The sequence below is a fragment of the Amblyomma americanum genome, chromosome 4 (assembly GCF_052857255.1).
Source record: "Amblyomma americanum isolate KBUSLIRL-KWMA chromosome 4, ASM5285725v1, whole genome shotgun sequence".
NCBI lineage: Eukaryota > Metazoa > Arthropoda > Arachnida > Ixodida > Ixodidae > Amblyomma > Amblyomma americanum.
Genome location: NC_135500.1, coordinates 71639137 through 71659139, shown reverse-complemented (window position 1 = coordinate 71659139; position 20003 = coordinate 71639137). Strand labels below are relative to the sequence as shown.

At 43.5% G+C, this 20003-nt stretch overlaps 1 protein-coding gene across 1 annotated transcript in view; it reads right to left on the bottom strand.

The window, feature by feature from the left end:
• The window catches only part of LOC144129564 (uncharacterized), a 920144-nt gene that overhangs the window by 299886 nt on the left and 600255 nt on the right, over window positions 1–20003 (bottom strand). The window contains exon 12 of the mRNA XM_077663706.1: window positions 19388–19515. Coding sequence (XP_077519832.1) covers window positions 19388–19515 — 128 coding nt within the window. The remainder of the gene's footprint in view (window positions 1–19387; window positions 19516–20003) is intronic.

Sequence of the window (20003 nt, the reverse complement as noted above, 5' to 3'; positions counted from 1 at the left end):
CGCGTGGGACAGGTGCCGCACGGAAGGTGATTAGAATAGAACGTGTGGTGCCCACTGCGCGGGCGTCCGCGATGGTGGCTTCCTGGTTGCCAGTGTTGAGGTCTTGAAGGAGAGAAGTCGGGGTCTCATTCCAGTACACACTGGAAAAGACTCCGCGTACCACTCCATCCGGCAGGGGCTGTGTAAGCTGTAAGTGCGAAGTCCATGGCTTGGTGTCAGATGTGGCTTACGCGAACCAACGCAAGCGCATCGGATTGTATGGGTGTACTTACTGCGCATATATTCTTCAGTGGTTGTACCTTGAGATGGGTAGGCATTGGTTCCTGAAGCTGGGACGCCGTTTGGAGGATGGCCTCCCACAGTAGTCGGGGCAGAAGCAGGTCTGGCTGGAGCCCTCCTCGGGATCAGAAGACGGTCTTGTAGTCAGCAGCCGGGAGCGGCACCTGCTGCCGGGAATGTTGCGCAGCTGCGAGCGTTGCTTATAGGTGAGACGTGTCAAGACAGGCAGCAGGTGGCATGTGAGCACTGCTTGCACATGCTACGGCTTTCTGGCATGAGGCTGTCGAACAGAGGTACTTGGAGCGGGCAGGCACACTGAGGACGTGAGTCCAGTTCCTCGGGTCAAGTCGAGGGGTGAAGAGTCTCCCTGCACCTTCACCTCCATGTGGTGCTGCTGGTGGATGCCTCCGTCTGAGTAGCCTTAGCTCCCCGCGAAGCGATGCCTAGCTCAAACTAGGCGGTGGGTCAGGGAAGAAAGTGCCGTGGGCTCCCAGTGGATGGCGTAGTTGGGCCAAAAATTGATAGGCATGCGGCGCTCACTTTCAATATCACTGGGGGTGAAAACTGCGTCTGTGATGCCGCCCATTGGCGAATTCCGCCGTCTTTTTGCGGAGCCGATGAGAGGTGCGTCCTCACTCCACGCTCCCTTAGGCCACTCGGCTACTGATCTAGAGTATCCGAGTTCGAACTCGACCGCGGCGGCCGCGTTTCGATAGAGGCGAAACACAAAGGGGCCCATGTGCTGTGCGACGTCGGTGTACATTAATGGTCCCCAGGTGGTCGAAATTTTGGAGCCCTCCACTACTGCTCCTCTTTCTTCCTTGCATCTCTCATTCCCTCCTTTACCCCTTCCCATACAGCGCGGTTCTGGTGTGCGCCGAGATATCATAGAGATATTGTGCCATTTCCTTTCCCAAAAAAACAATTTTAGAGGTCACAGCTTGAATTCCTTCCGGGCGATGATGCAGGTGTCGACGGGATTGAACGGCCGAAAGCTAGTGATTCCATCGGGTGCGCAGGGATGAAAGATACGCTGACGGGGCCACTCTCAAGCAGTGGCGTTGGTCGCATCTGAGCTGAAGGACGTGAGGGGGATAGTGATTCAGGTATCAGCAAGGTGAAGAAAAGCGTCAGCGTAACCGGCATCGGAGCAAAGGGGAAATCAGGAGCCATATTTATTGCAATGTTTCCGTGCCCTCAAAGTTAAATCGGTCCGCACTCTTGTTTAAGGGCGACCAATTTGTTTGGAGGGGGAGCCAAGAAATGTGTGTATTGTTCGGACATGGCGCCAGCCGGCTAACACGGAGCTCAACGAGAGAACGGGGCAGGAACTTGATTGTGATCTTTTTTATGGCCCAAGGGCATCTGTGGCCAAATAGCGCCAAGAGAAAAGGTATTTTCTTCTTCTAGAGGTGGGGTCAAAGACCCATTTCCCAGGCATTTCATCCCAAATAAGCCGAGCACCAGACGAGGGGAAAGTTTGTACCAATTGTATCACCGGTGGGTACCCGACTGCACTCGGGATCGAACCCGACACCTCCCGCATGCGAAACGGATGCTCAACTGCTATAGACCAGCACTGCGGTGGGGGGGGGGGGGGGGGGGCTTACAGAGAAACTTAAAACTAAGTCCTGCCCACGCCAGCTGCACACTACTCCTATAACCAAATATGGGTAACTCAGGGTAGTTACACCACAGAAACTAAAGCCTAGCTGGCTATGATAGTAAAAAAACCAGGAAGTGAGGTGTGTACTGGAAAGTTGTAAGAAAGATGTTAGGAATCTGAAAGGTGGAGGGGAGGATAGGAAGGCGACTGCCGAGTTTCCTAGATTGGGTCAGGCCAGAGGTGCCGTATACAGGAAGCGGGGCCCAAAGTGGTGCCTTGCCTCCGCCGAGGGGCCTTAAAGGTAATCGCTCGGCATCAGCTCATCCATGAGGACCCCTTTTTCTCTGAACACGGTGATGCCACGCACGGCTAAGCGCGTGTGCTCGGGTCTCTGGTGGCGCACTGCTCACCTTCGTACCCTTGAGGGGATGTCCATGCGGAGCCCGTGGTGTCGCAACTCACTAACTCCTGCAGGCTGCATATGGCCCCGCGGAGCTGTCTGCCATCTGCTTGATTGTGTAAAAATGCTGTATTTTCGAGTATACATTATGAAAAACTCTGTCTCAGTATTGCCACAATATCTGTGTTATAATTGCATATATATATAGATAATTTTCCTGCATTCCTCTTCCTTCTGTAAGGCCTTCAGGGGCCTTCAAGGTATTGTAATAAATAAATAAATAAATAAATAAATAAATAAATAAAAATCCGTTCCTTACGTTGATTGAAATCTAATGCTGTTCTCACACGATATCGATTACCTTAGTAAGTTGCTCGTAGGCAACAGAAAATATGTGTTTGGGCTGCAAATCTTTATGTCATTTACGTCTCCATTCTTGTCAGCTAAGAATTCTTTTGCTTTCTTTTATTCTTCTTGAATGCTGGAGGTCGTAAAGAGTTGCGTATGCCGGGTGGCTGGTTTTTCTACCTCAATATTCCCTTCGTTCTTCAACAGCTCTGCTGTTACCGGGTTCCTACCAGCTGCTTTCCCCTTTGCATCGTTCTTAATGCTGTATTTAGTTCCGCTTTATATACTGGCGGGATGTGCCAGTGTTGTGCGTAACTGCCACTCTCATTTACGTCCTGATTACGTTGGCTACTTTACACATTCTTTTCGACTCTTCAGCTGCATTACCTACCTCATCCATACGGATAGGGTGTGGAGAAGATAGGTAAGGTAGCCAAAGAATAAAAAAGTCTATACAGCAGCCAATGTAATCAGGACTTAATTGAGAGAAGCTGTAACGCACAAAAAATTGGACGTCCCGCTTATTGAAAGCGGATGAAAAGACAGCATAACGAACGATGCAAAGGGGAAAGCAACTCTTTTTATGATTTTGTTGAAAATATATTAAATTTGCTCATTAGAATGCAATGTCTTTTTTTTAGATCTGTACGAAATTTTTCTATAGTTCGAATAATTATTTCGGCATCGCGTTATTGTAAGAATGCGGCCAACATCCTTTAAAGGAACACTGGAATCACTTGCTTTAGAAATTCTTAGTGTAGTTTCTTTAGAAACCCTTTTGAGGGTACTCGTTTCATTGTAATGTGCCCCCTTTTATTCACCATAGAATTTGGTGCTATGTTGCAATAACTGATGGTCACAGCTTAGTTATTGGAACACGGATAACGTAATTAAAACGAAACACTGTAGCAGCTCTGTTTTGAAACTAGTTAAGTAAATGTTTTTGAAATCCATTTGCATGCATTCATTTCGTAGTAATGTGACGCTTTTGACCCTGTATAAAGTCTGAAGAATTAGTTCCAAAAAATAAATGTCCACCACATTCCGACAGAAGCTCCGCTAGTGGCTTTAAAGAGACACACTGTAATAGCTCTTTTTAGAATGTTCTTCGGGAATTTTTTAATAATGCTTTTCACTCTTTTTTGCAGCCTGTTGTTTTTGAATCTGCAGATAATTCTGCAAAGCGTTTGGCCACAGCATTGCTATGGATTGGGGGGACACATTGATCATAATTTCCTGGTGAGAAAGAAAAGAACCTTTAAGAGCATAATGTATACACTGTTATTGATGTTAGAGTGCAATAAATACACAGCAACAGCGCACCACATGCAATCAAATAACTTTTTTCTCTAAGGAACTTTTACAATAGATTATGGAATTTAGTGTTTGCAGTTCCTGGCGAGCCTTAGAAAATTGCAGTAATTATCATGAAAATTGATAGGAGGCATGGAACATCAGCAGTACCAGCACATTTTAATTTGGGACAAGTAAAATTGTGTTAAACTCATTTTCTACGCCATATGTGCAAAAAAGATAACGTCTGAAAGAGGGAATGTTTTCTTGAAAACCAGCAGCGTGGTACCGACTCAAACAAATTCTACCTAGCCTTCCGCCTTGAATACGTCTCAGTATGGGCCTGCCTGAATTTTTAAGAGCTTAGCTCTTACTCATCACGTTTCGAGATTTCGTGGGGCCTGCTACAACCCTCGATCACCGCGCCATCTGTGGCAGCAACTGCTCATCACGTTTCGATGTTTTGTGAGGTCTCCTATAACCCTGAAATAAAAGCACAATTTGTGGCTGCAACTAGAATACAGCGTTTCTTGCATCCAGACTTCTAGCGCCATCTACAATGGAAATGTAGAAACGACCACCTGCCGTGTACCAATGGTGACGTGACGGTCCAATATGGTGGATAGAGGTGGAACTCTGTAAGTATGACGTCAGGGGACGAAACGGCAGCATAGTTTCGGTTTCTTGAATCCAAGATGGCCGCCAATAAAGTTGATTGTGCCCTCTCAACCAATTTTCTCCTCACCAAAAACATATCCTAAAACGGGTAGAAAAACTGTCCCGTTACGGGACCGCATACATGCAACATTCGTTCCGCTATATATACTCCGACAACAACGAGCACCAATCCTGGGACAGTTGTATACCGAATTTGGAAGGCAAATAAAACCCTATGGGTTGTACATAGAAACAAAATCACAATTACATAATAGGTAAACATTACATACATGAAATTACTAATTGAAGCGTTCCCATATCGCACCGCAAGCCGAATTCTAGGCCCACCTAGACCCCCCCCCCCCCTCAAGCAAAGCATATTTCGTTTGTTACGTATGGGAGTGCAACTCGACAATGGGTAGACGTGCGTCGTGATTTCTTATAGATGGCGCTAGGCGGCGATCGTTCCGCTAGGTGGCGTGCGTGCACGCGAGCCGAGGGTTTAGGGATAGTGAAGGGAAAGTGGATTTTAAGAGGTTAGAAGTAACCAAGCGAAGGTTACCTGATTGGTGGCTAAAAGCAAGACAGGAGTAAAATTTCACAAGACATGGCTAGGTGGCTTGAGCCACCGCCCGATGTAAAGGGTTCAGCCGTATCCATCCATCCATCCATCCATCCATCCATCCATCCATCCATCCATCCATCCATCCATCCATCCATCCATCCATCCATCCATCCATCCATCCATCCATCCATCCATCCATCCATCGAGCATGTTGGCAATCTACCCCGTTTCAAAGGGTAATACATTCCGTTTCTCGAAACGAGCAGCGCATTCTTCACTTTCTTCATCTAGTAAACCAAACAGCTAACGCTCGTTACTTCAACGTCTTCCAGACGGTGGCAGACTTTTTATTTATTTATGTCACACATACGGTACAAAAAAGTAGTCGGAGCCTCAGCAAAAGCTCGTGCATTCCGTGGGAATTAAAAGTCAGAAAGCTTTGTTACGTTTATACTACATTCTTAAAGAATATCATTTAAAGCTTTCCAAAGACTATGAGCACAAAAAATAAATGATCATGATGAAGGGGTCAAATATCTTTTGAACAGCACGTGAGAGATGTTCTGGGCAGTATTAAACTCTACGCTTTTTAAAGAGTATAGGCACCTAATTTTGGTGGCATGTTTTCGTTTCTACAATGACGGGGAAGCTTGTAGTATGAATGAATCGCCGCGTGGAATTCGCCTACAACATATAAATAACTCATAAATGACTTTCTTCTTTTGGTTCTAAAAAGCCGAACGAATGTGGCGTTAAAGCGTGCTTATAGGTCACGTGAGGTGTGCAAAAAGAGCAGATTGCTGCTTGTACATCCGCTGTCATACGGCTGTTGAGACCGTCTGGCTATACAACCTAGCGAATTAAACCGACAAAGCACGATTATATCGCAGTTTCTTTATGTCTCGCATGATGTATAAGCACACTTTAATATCCCAGTCATCGTTAAGTTGTTGAAACCGAAACCGCGTGAGAATGAAATTTAATTGCAAATAATTCATTAGTCGTACTAGAACACCACGTTGTTATTCATGTATAATAATGACTTATCCACCATTACAAAACAGAAAACACGCACCAAGCATTAGGTGCCTGTACTCCTTTGAGCACGAATAAATTGTTAATTCAAGCAAAACACAACATACAAGAATAAGCTTACGGAAAAGTAGAACATTCATTTCTACTCTACATACTAAAAACCGTCTCATGAGAATGCGAAATTCAAGGAGCACATATTATCTGACACTGATCAATACCAATTTACCATCACGTATATTACTGCTTACTAAGTGGGTGCGCCTTGGTTGGCATTTTAATTCCGACCGCTTTTCACTGCCTGCTATTATTTACAAAAAAGCTGTTCGTCAAATCCATGCCTGCACCCAACAAAACGACTTGCTTCTTTTTTTACATATACGTCACTTGTCTTCCCTAAATTGCTTTACATGTAAACTTGGTCCAGCCATAGAGAATAGAGGGTGTACAGAATAGGACGATTTAGGGTTGTCTGTTCGATAATCCTTGTTTAGTGACAACATAAGCTGTGAATGTCATATGTTACAGCTCCCTTTCTTCACTCAACTGCAGCTGTCAATGTGCGACCAATATTATACTTATGCACCTGCTTTCCTGAGCTGCGTTTACATCTCACCTGGATTCACAGTGGGAAGCTTGTTTCCCAACAATCTAAGAGATCATCGGAAGCAGGTCGCCAAATTCACTGCTCAAGAAAAGTGTGCTGTGCTGTAGTAATCAAGTGAACAAAAAGAAAAAGAGAATAACAGCCATATTCGATTTAGAGGAAAACAAAACAAATATTCCTAAAACCAATTTGTTCCATGTAGGTTGCATTCCTTTGCAGTAAATAATAATAATTATAAGGATGATAGGTATGCTGGGCGTTTAACAAACAACTAAAAGCACACGTTTAAAATATGCAAACGCTTGACACGAGGTCTGCCTTTCTTACCCTGCTGGTGTAGACATATTTAGTATATTAATCATACTATTTAGTCGAGTGCATTATTGTTAAAATAAAAATTGGGCAAAAGGAGGAAGTTAGTTTAAATCGGCAATTCCAGCTATTCTTTGGATGTGATCTTCATTGTGCACATCTCACAGTAAAATGATTCCATTGTTTAGACACCAGTATTTTCTTTCGTAAAATGTGCTGATGACTTGCAAAAGCCAATGATGCGGTTAGGCTGGTAGAGTATTAGGAGCGTAATTCTTTTCTTTGCAGAGATGATGAATAGGTATCATGTAGGCGCCACGTCTGCTTGCTAGTCAGAAGTACCCAGATGTCTGCATATAGGCCAAAGAAAAATATCTTTCAGTCAGACTAAGCACACAACTGCTTTCACACTAATGCAGACAAAATCAACAAACCGATCAGTATCTTTAAGCAGTCGCATTCTGGTCATTTTCGACAGCAGCGGTGGTTTAAGCATCCGCCTGGTATGCGGGAGGTGGGGGTTCGATCCCCAATGCCGCCGTGTACCCATCGGTGATACAACGGGTACAAGCTTTACCCTGCCTGGTGCTCGGCTTCTTAGGTTGAAATGCTTGGGAAATGGGTCTTTGACCCTACTTTATGAAATGAAACCTACCTGTGCTATGGTGGTATTTGGCCAAAGCTGCCCTTGCTCCCTAAAAGTTAATCTTCATCTGAATATATTGCTTTAAAAAAAACTGCTAAACGCACAATACAGAGTACATTCAGTTGCAGACAAATTAAAGACTCACACCCCCAGCAATCTGGTAGTGAGATCAATTGTTCCAGTCGCTGTAGAAAATCAGTGAGATTACAGCCAGGCAAACGAATCAGCGCCAATACCACAGACATGACAAAGCACAATATAAAATAGTAAAAAGTGTTGCTTGTTGAGCGAGATGGTGATGCATAATAATAAAGCAGCGCGTAACAAGACAGGATGCTGCGAATGTGCTCCACTCCATAAAAAAACATTTAGTCTCATTAATTCTGAAGCATGAGCTCCCTGACAAGGACTTTATCAAGTTATTAGATCTTAGACTTAAATTTCACACTAACCACATCTGTTGGGGTTATGAACCTCTTGCAAAAAAAAGGCATACTACCAGCGGCATCAGCGCATTCGGAACTGGTAAAGAGAGGCATTATCAAGTACTGCCTGACAAATGCGATAAAAAGCTCATGCGAGCACACGATGCTAGAATTCTGGGCATTGCAGATTAGACAACTGATTCTGGGTATCATGGGCCAGTGGCGGTTTCTGTGCCTGAAGGCCTGCTCCAAAAAATGAAAAATTTACAAGAGTTCGACAACCAGGAAGGTACAAGTGAACAACCGGATCGCAAGAAAGTAGCTGTCATTCCTTATATTCATCAGACTTCCCACAACCTAAAGAAAATAGGAAAACGAGCAGGCGTTGAAGTAAAATTTTCAGCGCCAATAAAATTGTCTATGCTTTGCAAAAATACAAATCCGTGCGGTAACCAAGTGAAAAAAATGTGTAATGGACAATCAGAAACGATTTCTATCTTGTGAATAGGATGTTGTCTACCGCGTACTGTTGTCTTGTGAACATGAGTATATTGGACAGACTGAGAGATGTGTAAATAGCAGCTTAAAAGAACTTGATACAATGTTAATGACAGCAAATCGGGCCACCTAAGCCAGCACTGTCGCCACTACCAAATCTATTCTATAAACGAGGCCGTCCAAAGCCGTGCATGCCCCTGTCTAAAAGAAGCCAAATTATCAACCGCCAAAATGAAAAGCATGTTAGATGGATAATTGAGACTGAATATTTCACGCGCAGGCACCAAGTGTGTGAGCGCAGCATTATTGACACTATCGCCAAAAAAACTCGCTTTTCTAAACTGATGGCAACCAGCGAAAGGCTGAGATGTATAGCTTGTATCGGATGACCCGATCTCTGTTTCCCATCTCATGCTGTGGTTCAGGTATTAATATGTAGCAAAGGCAAGAAATAAACAGTTGACAGTTAGCGCTCATGTCGTTCTGTGTTTCTTCTGTTGTCCTGTCTCGCTACGCGCTGCGAGATTATTAATAAAATAGGAAGCTTTTTACGGCAGGACACTACAGCGCGAGTGGAAGCTCTAAATACATATCTCTGCGAAATTTATGTGTCAGTACTTCTCTCAGTGAAAAAGTCTGATGAAACTCCATGTGTCACCATTGCACACATAAAGACCTTCTAAATAAAAGTATTTTAAAGCATAATCGAAAACGTTATGCGCTGTTTGCAACGGTAGAGGCCAAAGTGTGCAATTACGAAAACGAAAGAATTCAAATCGCTGTTCAGCGACTTTGGGAGTTGTAAAGGTGTGTTACTATTTTTTCCTTTGTAGAGGCTCATTACTATACCAGTTCGATGTATGCATGAAATGCCAAAAATAAACCAAGGAACCAAAGCCAGTGCCCAAAAAAGCCTTAATGCACTCTTAGAGTGAAGAACGGCGGACCGGGATTAAAGTTATTTTCGGGGTGAAAGTCATCGACAAAATTTATTGGGTATTTGACGTGCGCAACTCAGACAGCTGTAGCTACATCGTCATTCCCCTTCCAGGCACTGAACAGCTGCGTACTATGCTTATTTCTAATGTGCAATCGGCAGACCATGTTTTCTTGCAATAACACCCGGTAGACACACACATACACACATGCAAGAAAAACTGAATGCCGGAAACCACTGCCACTGAGAAGCATACGTCGTTCCAACACAGTGATGTCCGCGCGTTGGTTCTATTCATAGCACTAGTGAGCGCAAAGATATTATGAAATTAAGAACATGCAACTATACTACATGTCACAAGTTCTTCGCTGCGGAGAAGTTATAAGCGCAGCGATGGTTTCCGTGGCTGTGTGACTGGCTCGCGGTTACTTGAAAAGAGCGCACTTACGTAAGCCGTTGCGTCGAACTCGAACTTCTACTGCACATTGAAGAAAGTGTCAGACAACACCCAGCAGCATTTACAGCACTTCACGCACCAACCACAACATTTTGAAAGATAGTGTCACGGACTCTACTCACAACAATAAGCAATCACGCCAGTCCGTTCTTTCCTCCACGTCTATGCCGGCGTTTTCACAGCGGGATGCAAGGCGCAATACTACGTCCAACATATTTAGAACAGCTTCAGGTGCTTCAGAAGGTCATTCGAAGCGGAAAAATTAGCCCCTATATTTTATAACCATATAAAGAAACCACAACACGAAAAGGCCACAGAAGGCAGAACACAAAAAACGACGCCCGAAACGCAATCTTGCAACAAAAAACATGGCCCCGCAACCGGCAGATAGAATTTCATACTGTTAATAGTAAGAAACTCTATGAGCCGGCAACTTTGGCGATTGGACTGGATTGGCTTCGATATAGTGCCTAGAATTTACTATAGCTTCTACGTGATTTTTTTTGCTTTTTTTGCCGTAGCTTCTGGCGGCAGTTTTGTTTTTCTTCGGAACAGGTTATTCTGGGGTGCGAAACTTCCTCTTGCGCGGCAGGCCCCATAACCAGGAACACCGCTTACATAATTGGCCTCTTTAGTGTAGAGGGCCGCCAGTCTCAACTGCAGATTTGCTCTGCGGGAAACGAATGCGCTGGATGCGGCCATTTTAAGCCGCTCTGCAATATCTTCTTGGGGTTGCTGTTAGGAATTGTCAAGAGCAGTGTAGGCAGCCCGTCTAGGTACAGATGTGCTTGACGAGCCCGTGGACATGCCTTTCGCACACTACGTTGGCAGCGCTGTACTTAATGCGCTTGATCTTTACGCAACAAGACTTGAGAGCGAGGCTGCATGTTCTCTCAAAGCTGGGGCGTGCTGGAACCACGTGGGAATCTGCATGGGCATGACACTTATTTTTGCAAAACTCTCAAAGCCAGCTCAGCTTTCCTTTACAACGGAAGGGGTCTTTACCATTCAGGCCAAGTCTGTGTGGAGGGAAGATATCAGGTGCAGCGCTGGAGAAATCTAAAATGTTGCACGCCTTTAGTGCACACGCTTCTGCCTTGTGTTGTTCAGTCAAGAAAATAATTACCCAAGCAGCACAGGTAATCGGCCCAATATTGCGACAGGATGCTTCCATCCTGGCCTTTTGTAGGGCCCGCCTTTCCCAATACGGCTTCAATGTTAGGCAAATTACCTGTGCTGCTTTGGTAGGCGCAGTACTGCCAAGACAGTTCTCCGCACCTTAAATGCACCCTCAACCCGCTGCAATTGCGACGGAAGAGCGAAACGCAAATTTGCCAGTTCTCAGCGCTGCACCCAATTCCTGCCCCTAGGACGGGCCACAATTGCCATGGTAAAAGTATTTTTGCTATGCAGCAAAGGTGACTTACGTAGTTTAATTACTTATTTATCAAATAACCCTCAGTTCCAAGAGATTACATTGGGCGAGGGGGAGGGGAGGGTATAATAAGAAATACATGTACTATCCAAATTATGACACCTTTGCACCTAGGCAGAGTAAAAAGTACAAACACCAGACGAAGACAAATGAAATGTAAAGCGCTAGACATGCATATAGGTTTACAACACAGAAAAGAAGGCATCATTTGATGCAGCACCCACGAAATCACTCGGCGGCCTATTTCATTCCCAGGAAAGGGTCTGCTAATACTGCAGTGAATTATTGCCCTGAAGTGCGTCCAATGCTTGGTCGACTAACATCCTTCGTGGTAAAACACGTGCGCAGTTTTATGCTATACACATGACGTAACAGAAAAAAAGGCCATATTTTTCTCCAAACTAAAAGGAGAAAACAATTGACGCTGACAAAAATCAACATAAACTCGAAAAATGGGCAATCTAGTAACTTCGGCGATCAACAACATAGGCTACTCCTATTCGTGCTCATTAGTCAGCAGTGAGAGCTGATCACTATTTCTTGTGCATCGAGGAAAAAATATTCGTTTAAAGATATTTGTATGCTTTGTTGATCAAGTTTCTGGAGATTTCAAGCGATCGCAACGGTAATGAGGTTATTTTTTTTAGTGAACAAAGGCAACGATTATATATAAGCTGTTGAGTACTGCTGAATTCTTTCTCAAGATCAGTGGTTGATTCAATGATGCCTTCTGAAATTGTTATGCTACATGTTTGCGTTGAATTATTTCCAGTGTGCTGATGTGCAGTATGACTTAAATTTTACCGCTTTTTTACTGGAACCACAGCGAATTGATACCGTGGAGAATGTGAAAAACCTCTAAAATTTCTGTTCATTATGAAGTCTTGTCTTAAAATTTTTCTTTATGTGCCGTTGTTTTTCCTCAAGTGATGTTAACAAGAAGTTGCATAGAGAGGGCAGACAGTATCAAGGCGGGAGTGAATCAGGTTTGCGGGCAATGTTCGGCAATGAATGAGTTACGCTTAATTCATGGCATTTTCTCTTTAAAACAAATAAGTGCCCTGCTTTTCTGGGGCTTGTTGGCAAACAGTGCTCGAAATGGGCACTTTGTAAGCCTTGGATAAGGCATATGTTTCGCCAATGACTGTTTTTTTTGGAACGTATGAGAGTGTGAGCATTCTTCGTCGGTCTGCAAGAGGTGGTTAATTAGTTTCTACCTACAGATTTTATGGGTGATGTCTTGTTTGCACCAGTTGATGATATAAACCTAAATTGTGTACTGAGTCCAGTCATTTCAAGTATGACGGCCTTGCTGAACCACGAACTCTGCACCTTTAGCCGAAGCAGGAGCGCGCAACAGAGCGATAAATTTGCAGCAGGTATGTCCTGTAAGAACTCCAGTGCTTTCGTGAAAAGAGTTTAAGTATGTCGAGAGAGTGCGAAGCTTTCTTTTTCGATGAGTTCATGTGAGGCTGGAAACTGAGCTTTTTGGCAAAACTTTTGTGAAGAAATTCGCGCTCGTTTTCTATTGGCAATTCGGTTACTTTCAGTTCTAGTGCGAGACCTGTCCGTAAGAATCCTTTCAATGAGAAAACGATGGCCCCAGTTTTCTTTTCATAAAGCTGAAACCATTTCTGGCCGCCCATGTTTCTAGTTTATTTATTGTGAACTGCACTTGTCTTTCGCATGTTGATATGTTGGAGGAAGTGGAAGCTATTTGCAGAGTGCCTACCAAGACTGAATACATAGCAGACCTTGGGATTATTTTGCTAATAGAATTCGTCTTTAGAATAAAGATTGTTGTGCTTAAAATACACCCTGCGCAACCGAACAATCTTGATTGAAATTCGTTGAAAAGGTTGAACTTAGGCATGCATGGAACGAACGGTTAGCCAAGAAGTCTTTTAGGCATTTCAACATACTGCCATAAATGCCAAGCTGAGCAAGGTCTTGAAGAATTCCAAACCTTCAGGTTGCGTCATGTGCGTTCTGTAAGTCAAAAACGACAGGAAGATAGTGTTTTTCGTGTAAAATGTTCAATGACGAATTTTTGGCTTGTTATTTTTCGTTTTATATTTAACAATTACTCCAACATTTAACTTCAATGACAACAATTTCAACAAATATGAACTTCTGCGAGGTCTCAAAAAATTTTGAGGATGAATGTGAAATAAGGAGTAATTCATTAAAAAGCAATAAATCCGAAGCGGCCAACATTAATTCTATCACTGTCAGAGCTCACGCCATGTATACACCGGACCCGGAACAGAATCGAGAACAAAGCTTGTGAGTAAATCAGTCTAAAAAATATATAAAAAAAAAGGTAAGCTCCACAGTGAGGACAGCTTTCCTTGACAGAACAGGATACCATAAACCAGTTCCTTTCCAGAAAAGATCTAGTGATTAAGACAGCGGACAAAGCAGGTAGCATAGGCATGCAGCCAGCACAAAAATATAATGAACAGGCCATTAGGAAGCTCAGCAACACTTTTATTATAAGAAATTGATTCCGACCTGGCTTAGGGCTCTGCAAAGTAGTTCTGTGCAAACTGGCATATATATCATCCAGGGAAATAATAACGATTCAGACAACTGCCTAAATACCTTTGATAAGCTGAAATCTTCTACTTCCTAAAATCTATATTGTTTTTGCCGAAGACTTCTTTACAGCAGAAATCCCGGGCATGCCTATTGTGTCCAACAATGATACACCTAGACAGGACCTGTCCTTTTTCAGAACCATTTCCTTGCATACGTTCCAACTCTCATTGCTGTTCTTGTCCATGACAGCGCACTTTCTTTTAAATAATAGATTCGCTGAATGACGCAGCTATTTTCTCAGCGATAAGTGTACTGGCCACACTTGATGTAGCTGCTTCGGACATAACTATTCCTACAAAAGTGGGGATCGAGGCTCTCGAACACTCGAACACAAAATCGAGACACGCATAAAACTCGTGTATTGCTCGGTACTTGAATTCATACTGACGCTCAACTATTAGGAGCTCAAATACTTATTACCTTAAAGTATCTGGAACAAATATGGGTACTCCATTCGCACAGAAATATCTAAAAAATTTAATTGCCTACTTCAGTCTTAAATTCCTAATTAATTTTTAGAAAAGCCTCATATACAAGCGTTACATAGAAAGCATTTTTATCATGTAAGAACATTGATCTTGTACAGTAAATGTTTTCGTCTAGTACATTAATTAATTTCACAGTAGTAATAAATTTTGTTTCTATTACTCTAAAACGCGTCAATTTTTTTCTGCACTATTATTCATTTAGAAAATGGAAAGTTTAAATCACTCTCTACACGACGCTCACAGACATGCAGCAATACCTTTAATTCACTAGCCCTCATCCAAGGCATAGGAGAGGTATATTTGTGGTACAGGAGACGCGCATGAAAGGATATATGATGACAACGACGACTGTTTTAAAGAACTACACTCACTAAACAATGCCAATTGATAGGAACCATCCCACTAACTCTCTGAACAAAGTCTTTGTAACGAGAAACGACCAAAAAGAGGTTATGTGCTTAAAAACAACCAGAAGGTATCAGAGATTGGCTAACCGCACTTATAACGAAATATTAGAACTCCCTCTCGAACATAAACAATATCCCGGGGATTTTAACTGGCAATTGTCAATAAAATATTCCCCGACGCACCAAGGATGACAGACAGAACACAAACGTGAGCGACGCCCTACTACACGTTTGGCTCGATAAGGAACCTCCACTGACAATAAGCTCATGCTCTTGACATAGATGCAAAATATATGCTAACAAATAGAAAACAACACTACTGTTCGAATCCCTGCAAACGACTTCATCTTCGATATAAAGACAAGCTTAAACTACGCGTCGCCTAATGTTATCTCCATGCTTCAGTGCTCCTCTAATGAGAAACAATATATTGGCGAAGCCGGCTATCAATGAGCGCCAGACTAAATGGCCATCAAGCTGACACAGCTGTCACAGCAAAAGGCGTACAGATTCTGAAAGGGCTACTGGACCCTAAACTTCTCAATAAGTTTTTAGGAATACCTGATATACCGGCGTTACATTGACTACATTTGTATCACGTAAAATACAGTTTAATCGAACTGGTCACAACTTCGATGAGCTTAAACTATTCATTCTTCAATCCGGGTTTAAATATGAAAGTTGAAAAATACTGAAAGATGTTCCTAATCGGCAAATTTATAACCTATAACCACCAGGCGTGGAGATATTGAGAGGAAATTTATAATTTGGTGAGGTACATTGCTTGTAATGGTGAAATACTTTTATTGGCTCGAAAAGAGTGCGTACAAGGAGGTATGACTGGACTGACTCTTAAGGGGCCGGCTTTCACAAACACTAGGTGGCGAGTGGCCGTGCTTTACAGGCCCTTTTGGGCATGTAGGTCAGAGCTGCCGAGCAGGGCAGCCTGCCTGTCCTCCTGGGTGGGGTTGGGGTAAGGGGATAACAGGGTTGCAGAGGCAGGTTCACACCATATGGTGAAATACAGGGTTTGACGGAAACCCGCCTGGTCGGGTATGTTCAATGAGGAAATTGTACAAGTGCCGACCAATCTTATAAAAAAAAACGACGTTTCTGCTCCGGCTTCTTGAGCCGGGGCCGAAACGTCATTTTTTTAATGATTCGTCGGCGCTTGAACAATTTACACCGCACCATTTAGTAGGTTCCGCTGGTTTAATTCTTTAAAACAGGTCTTGCTGTTGGTCAGATATTTTTCTAAACTTAATATCGTCGCTTTGTCACTTCTTTCCCCTCCACCCCGACCCATACTTTCCTTTTTTCTTTCTTACAATCAATTTCTCTTCTTCCAACTTTTCCCATCCATGTCAGTGCACGTTAAAGAACACCAAATAGTCGAACATTTAGAGCCGTTCACTACGACGCCCTTCATAACCTGAGTAGCTTCGGGATGTTAAACACGCACAAACCACAGACCTTTCGTTTTTCTCCTCTCATTGACTAATTGATCGTCCAACTTTTACCTAAGGCACGTTAAACACGCGCAAACCACGGACCTTTCGTTTTTCTCCTCTCTTTGACTAATTGATCGTCCAACATTTACCTAAAGCACTGCACCTACTGCTATCATTTCATGGGAACCCTCGCCTTCCACATCTCTGTCCGTCTCCTTCGCTTCGCCCTTTCTCCGAACCTGGCCCCATTTCCTTCATCCTTCAGTTACTTTTTTTTGGTGCGCTAGCACTCATAGGGGCCGTAGCCTGCGTTTAGCCATTCAGTTTCTGTCTGTTTATATAAATTGATAATTTTTTTTGTGGAAAGGAAATGGCGCAGTATCTGTCTCAAATATCGTTGGACACCTGAACCGTGCCGTAAGAGAAGGGCTAAAGGAGGGAGTGAAAGAAGAAAGGAAGAGAGGTGCCGTAGTGGAGGGCTCCGGAATAATTTCGACCACGTGGGGATCTTTAACGTGCACTGACATCTCACAACACACGGGCGCATTAGCGTTTCGTCTCCATAAAAACGCAGCCGCCGCGGTCGGGTTCGAACCTGGGAACTCCGGATCAGTAGCCGAGCGCCCTCACCACTGAGCCGCCACGGCGGGTTTTGTATGTTTGTCCGAAGCTGTTTTTGTGGCAGGCTGCACACCGTCCGAGTGGTGGGCAGGAGCAGCCAGCAAACAGTGCTAGGGGGCCGCTCAGCTAATAGTGACAGGCTGTTCAGGAAGAGCAACCTGAATCGCAATCGAACCCAAGCAGCCTAAATTCCGGCGCTGGCAGCACCTGCCTAGAAGGGTAGTGGCGCATCGCTTGAGCGCTGCAGCACTGCTCCAGGAGAGGTAGGAAGACTACGACGAGTCTATGAATCTATAGAAATGCCAAGTGCGAATATATGGACGACGACCCATTATCGCTATTCGAACAACTGCCATCCAAGCACCCCAGATCTGAACATTGGAACCGTAGTGAAAACCGAAATTCCAGCGCAAGTAATTCGCATTTGGCTTTACTACGCAAATCAACCATCATTTTTTCCTTGTGTTTTGCTCTGACATACTATTTTTTTTTCTGTGTATTCAGGTCAACGTATCCAGTGACATCAAATTAATATTATTATCATTATTAGCGGCTGTTTATTATTGAAAACAACGGAAGAAAACGATGTCGCTAGCTATACCATCTGCCATCGAAACTCAAAAGCATCTGAGCTGCGGCTAGCTTGAAAAAAAGAACAGGTAGAGGACAGGGGGATGAAAGAAAGTGGGGAGCGGTAGCAAGCAAAGATTGCGGTATATATACTGAATATGAGGCGACAAAAACAATATCTCTTTATTTCATATCCTGTTTATCTACACTTGATGCACACCTTTTGCAAGTTAACCTTTTTTTACTCTTGTTTTTGTTTTCTCTTGTTTGTTGTCAACCGCTCACCTGTTCGGTACTCCTGTTCACCCCTTTTCCTTGATTATCTCTCTTCAGGTTTCATTTATCATCAGATGAGCACGTTCCTTTTACTTCACCCTCTTTTGTGCACCGTGTGATTCTGCATGTAAATGCCAGTTGCTAGTCAGGGCATGTGTTGCGTTCTTTTTTCGTCATGTGTCACCGCTGTTTCTGCTATGCGACCAGAATTAACTCTAAAATGTGTTGACACCACTGCGGCGACCGGCATTGGAGAAATACGAAAGCACTGCGTTGCTTTTATGCATGGACAAGCAGTGGCCTATGTGAATTCATAATTAACTTTCTGGAGCTAGCTTTTTTGTGACCCATTTTTGGGGAGAACGTTGAGATCCATGACACAGCACTTTTGACTAGTATCACTGAGCACTTTTGAGTCTATTCTCATGGTGCAGTGCTTTTAATGTCATGACTCGCACTTTTGACTGTCATTAGAAAGCACTTTTGAATGTCATAGTTAAGCAGTTTTGAGCGTCACGGCTAAGATCTTTCGTGTGTCATGACTAAGCAATTGTGAGTGTCATGACTGAGCACTTTGTGGTTCATGAATAAGAATTTTTGAGTGTCATGACTCAATCTCTTTAATGTAATGACAGAGCATTTTGAGGTCCAAGTTCAGTTTTTTTTTTGTGGGCGAAAACCAGCGCACTAAAGAGCTAGTTTCAGGGGCGCCTGTCTGCCCGCCTTGTCGCATGCGTTGTCTCCAAGATGCGGTGATATTCTGATTTGAGTATTTTTTCTTTCATCAGTATTAAATTAAATGCCTCCAAATCATCTAATGAATTATGCGATAAACTACAGTGTAGATTTTGGTTAAATATAAAGTTTTTGATTTTTGAGACGGCCTAGAATTTGGACTTTCCAGAGCATCATCTGTCAACACAATATTAGTTCTAACGCAGGTTTGGAATTTTTGACACTCATGCTTTCGCTGTTGAACTTTTTCCATAGCGCAGATGAGCTGTTCACGCGCACATGCTGTCACTTGTTGACGTTTTGATTTGGAAGAATGTTGTCTTCCTGACCTGACTTTAAAGTGAAGAAAGGAACAAGTGGCCAAGCACAGGCCGCTTAGTTTTATATTGCATGCTCTGGTGGGTGTTTCATCACGGATGAAGTGCGAAGCATGCGCATTCGAAAAAACCGGCGTGGTGCCTTCTAAAGAGCTTTCAACGCAACCTGCTTCCAGGAATTTATTAGCGCTGCGTAAATTCTTTTATGTGGAACCTCCGCATTGTACACAAGGTGCGGACAGGTGAGTGAAGAATGTCTTCTTTGCATGGGGCCAGGCCTGCCGAATACACACTTTTTGCAAAGTAGAGAACAAAAATTTGAATGGGACTAAAAAATCGCATTCGATAACTGTGTGAGTGCAGTTATACTTCTCTGCAATGCTACAGATATTCTTGATTAAAGGATAAACATAAAATTACTTACTTGAGGCTGTGGTACAAGTAGGCATTCCAGTATTGTATATGGTCCGTAAAAGGGATTATTGTGTGAAGGAACCGCCATCCTGTAGGCACTAGCAGATCTTTTAAACCACCCTCTCCAATTTCTTTTTCCTGTAAAAGTTCAGAAGGTGCACGTTAGTGCAATACTCGGATATCCTGTCTAACATGTTTTTACTCTCTGCGCCATTCTGGGCCATCCTGCCAAGAACAGTGCAGGATCTACGGGCTGCCCCCGATTATACGGCTACATGTCTGTAGGGTATAGAGCATCCTTTTTTGTGTCTGTATATAATATTAATTTTGACGGAACGCCTTTCGCTGCGCCCAAATAAAAGTTTGCATGAACCGTTTTCGGGAAGATGGTCGCTCTTTTAACGCGATCTTTTACGAGGGTCATGAAGGCAAAAATTCTCCAGTAGAGTAGGCATCGGTCTCTGTGTGAAGCCGCATCCGGAAAGGTGTTCCTTTGCCTTCCGTGTAGTAGAGGCCCACGGGTAATTTCAGCCACCTAGTGGTCTTCAGTGTGCTCTGACGCCGCACATTACACCAACCTTTACCACGTCAGGACCCTAATTGTCTACAGTAGCACCGCTACTCGA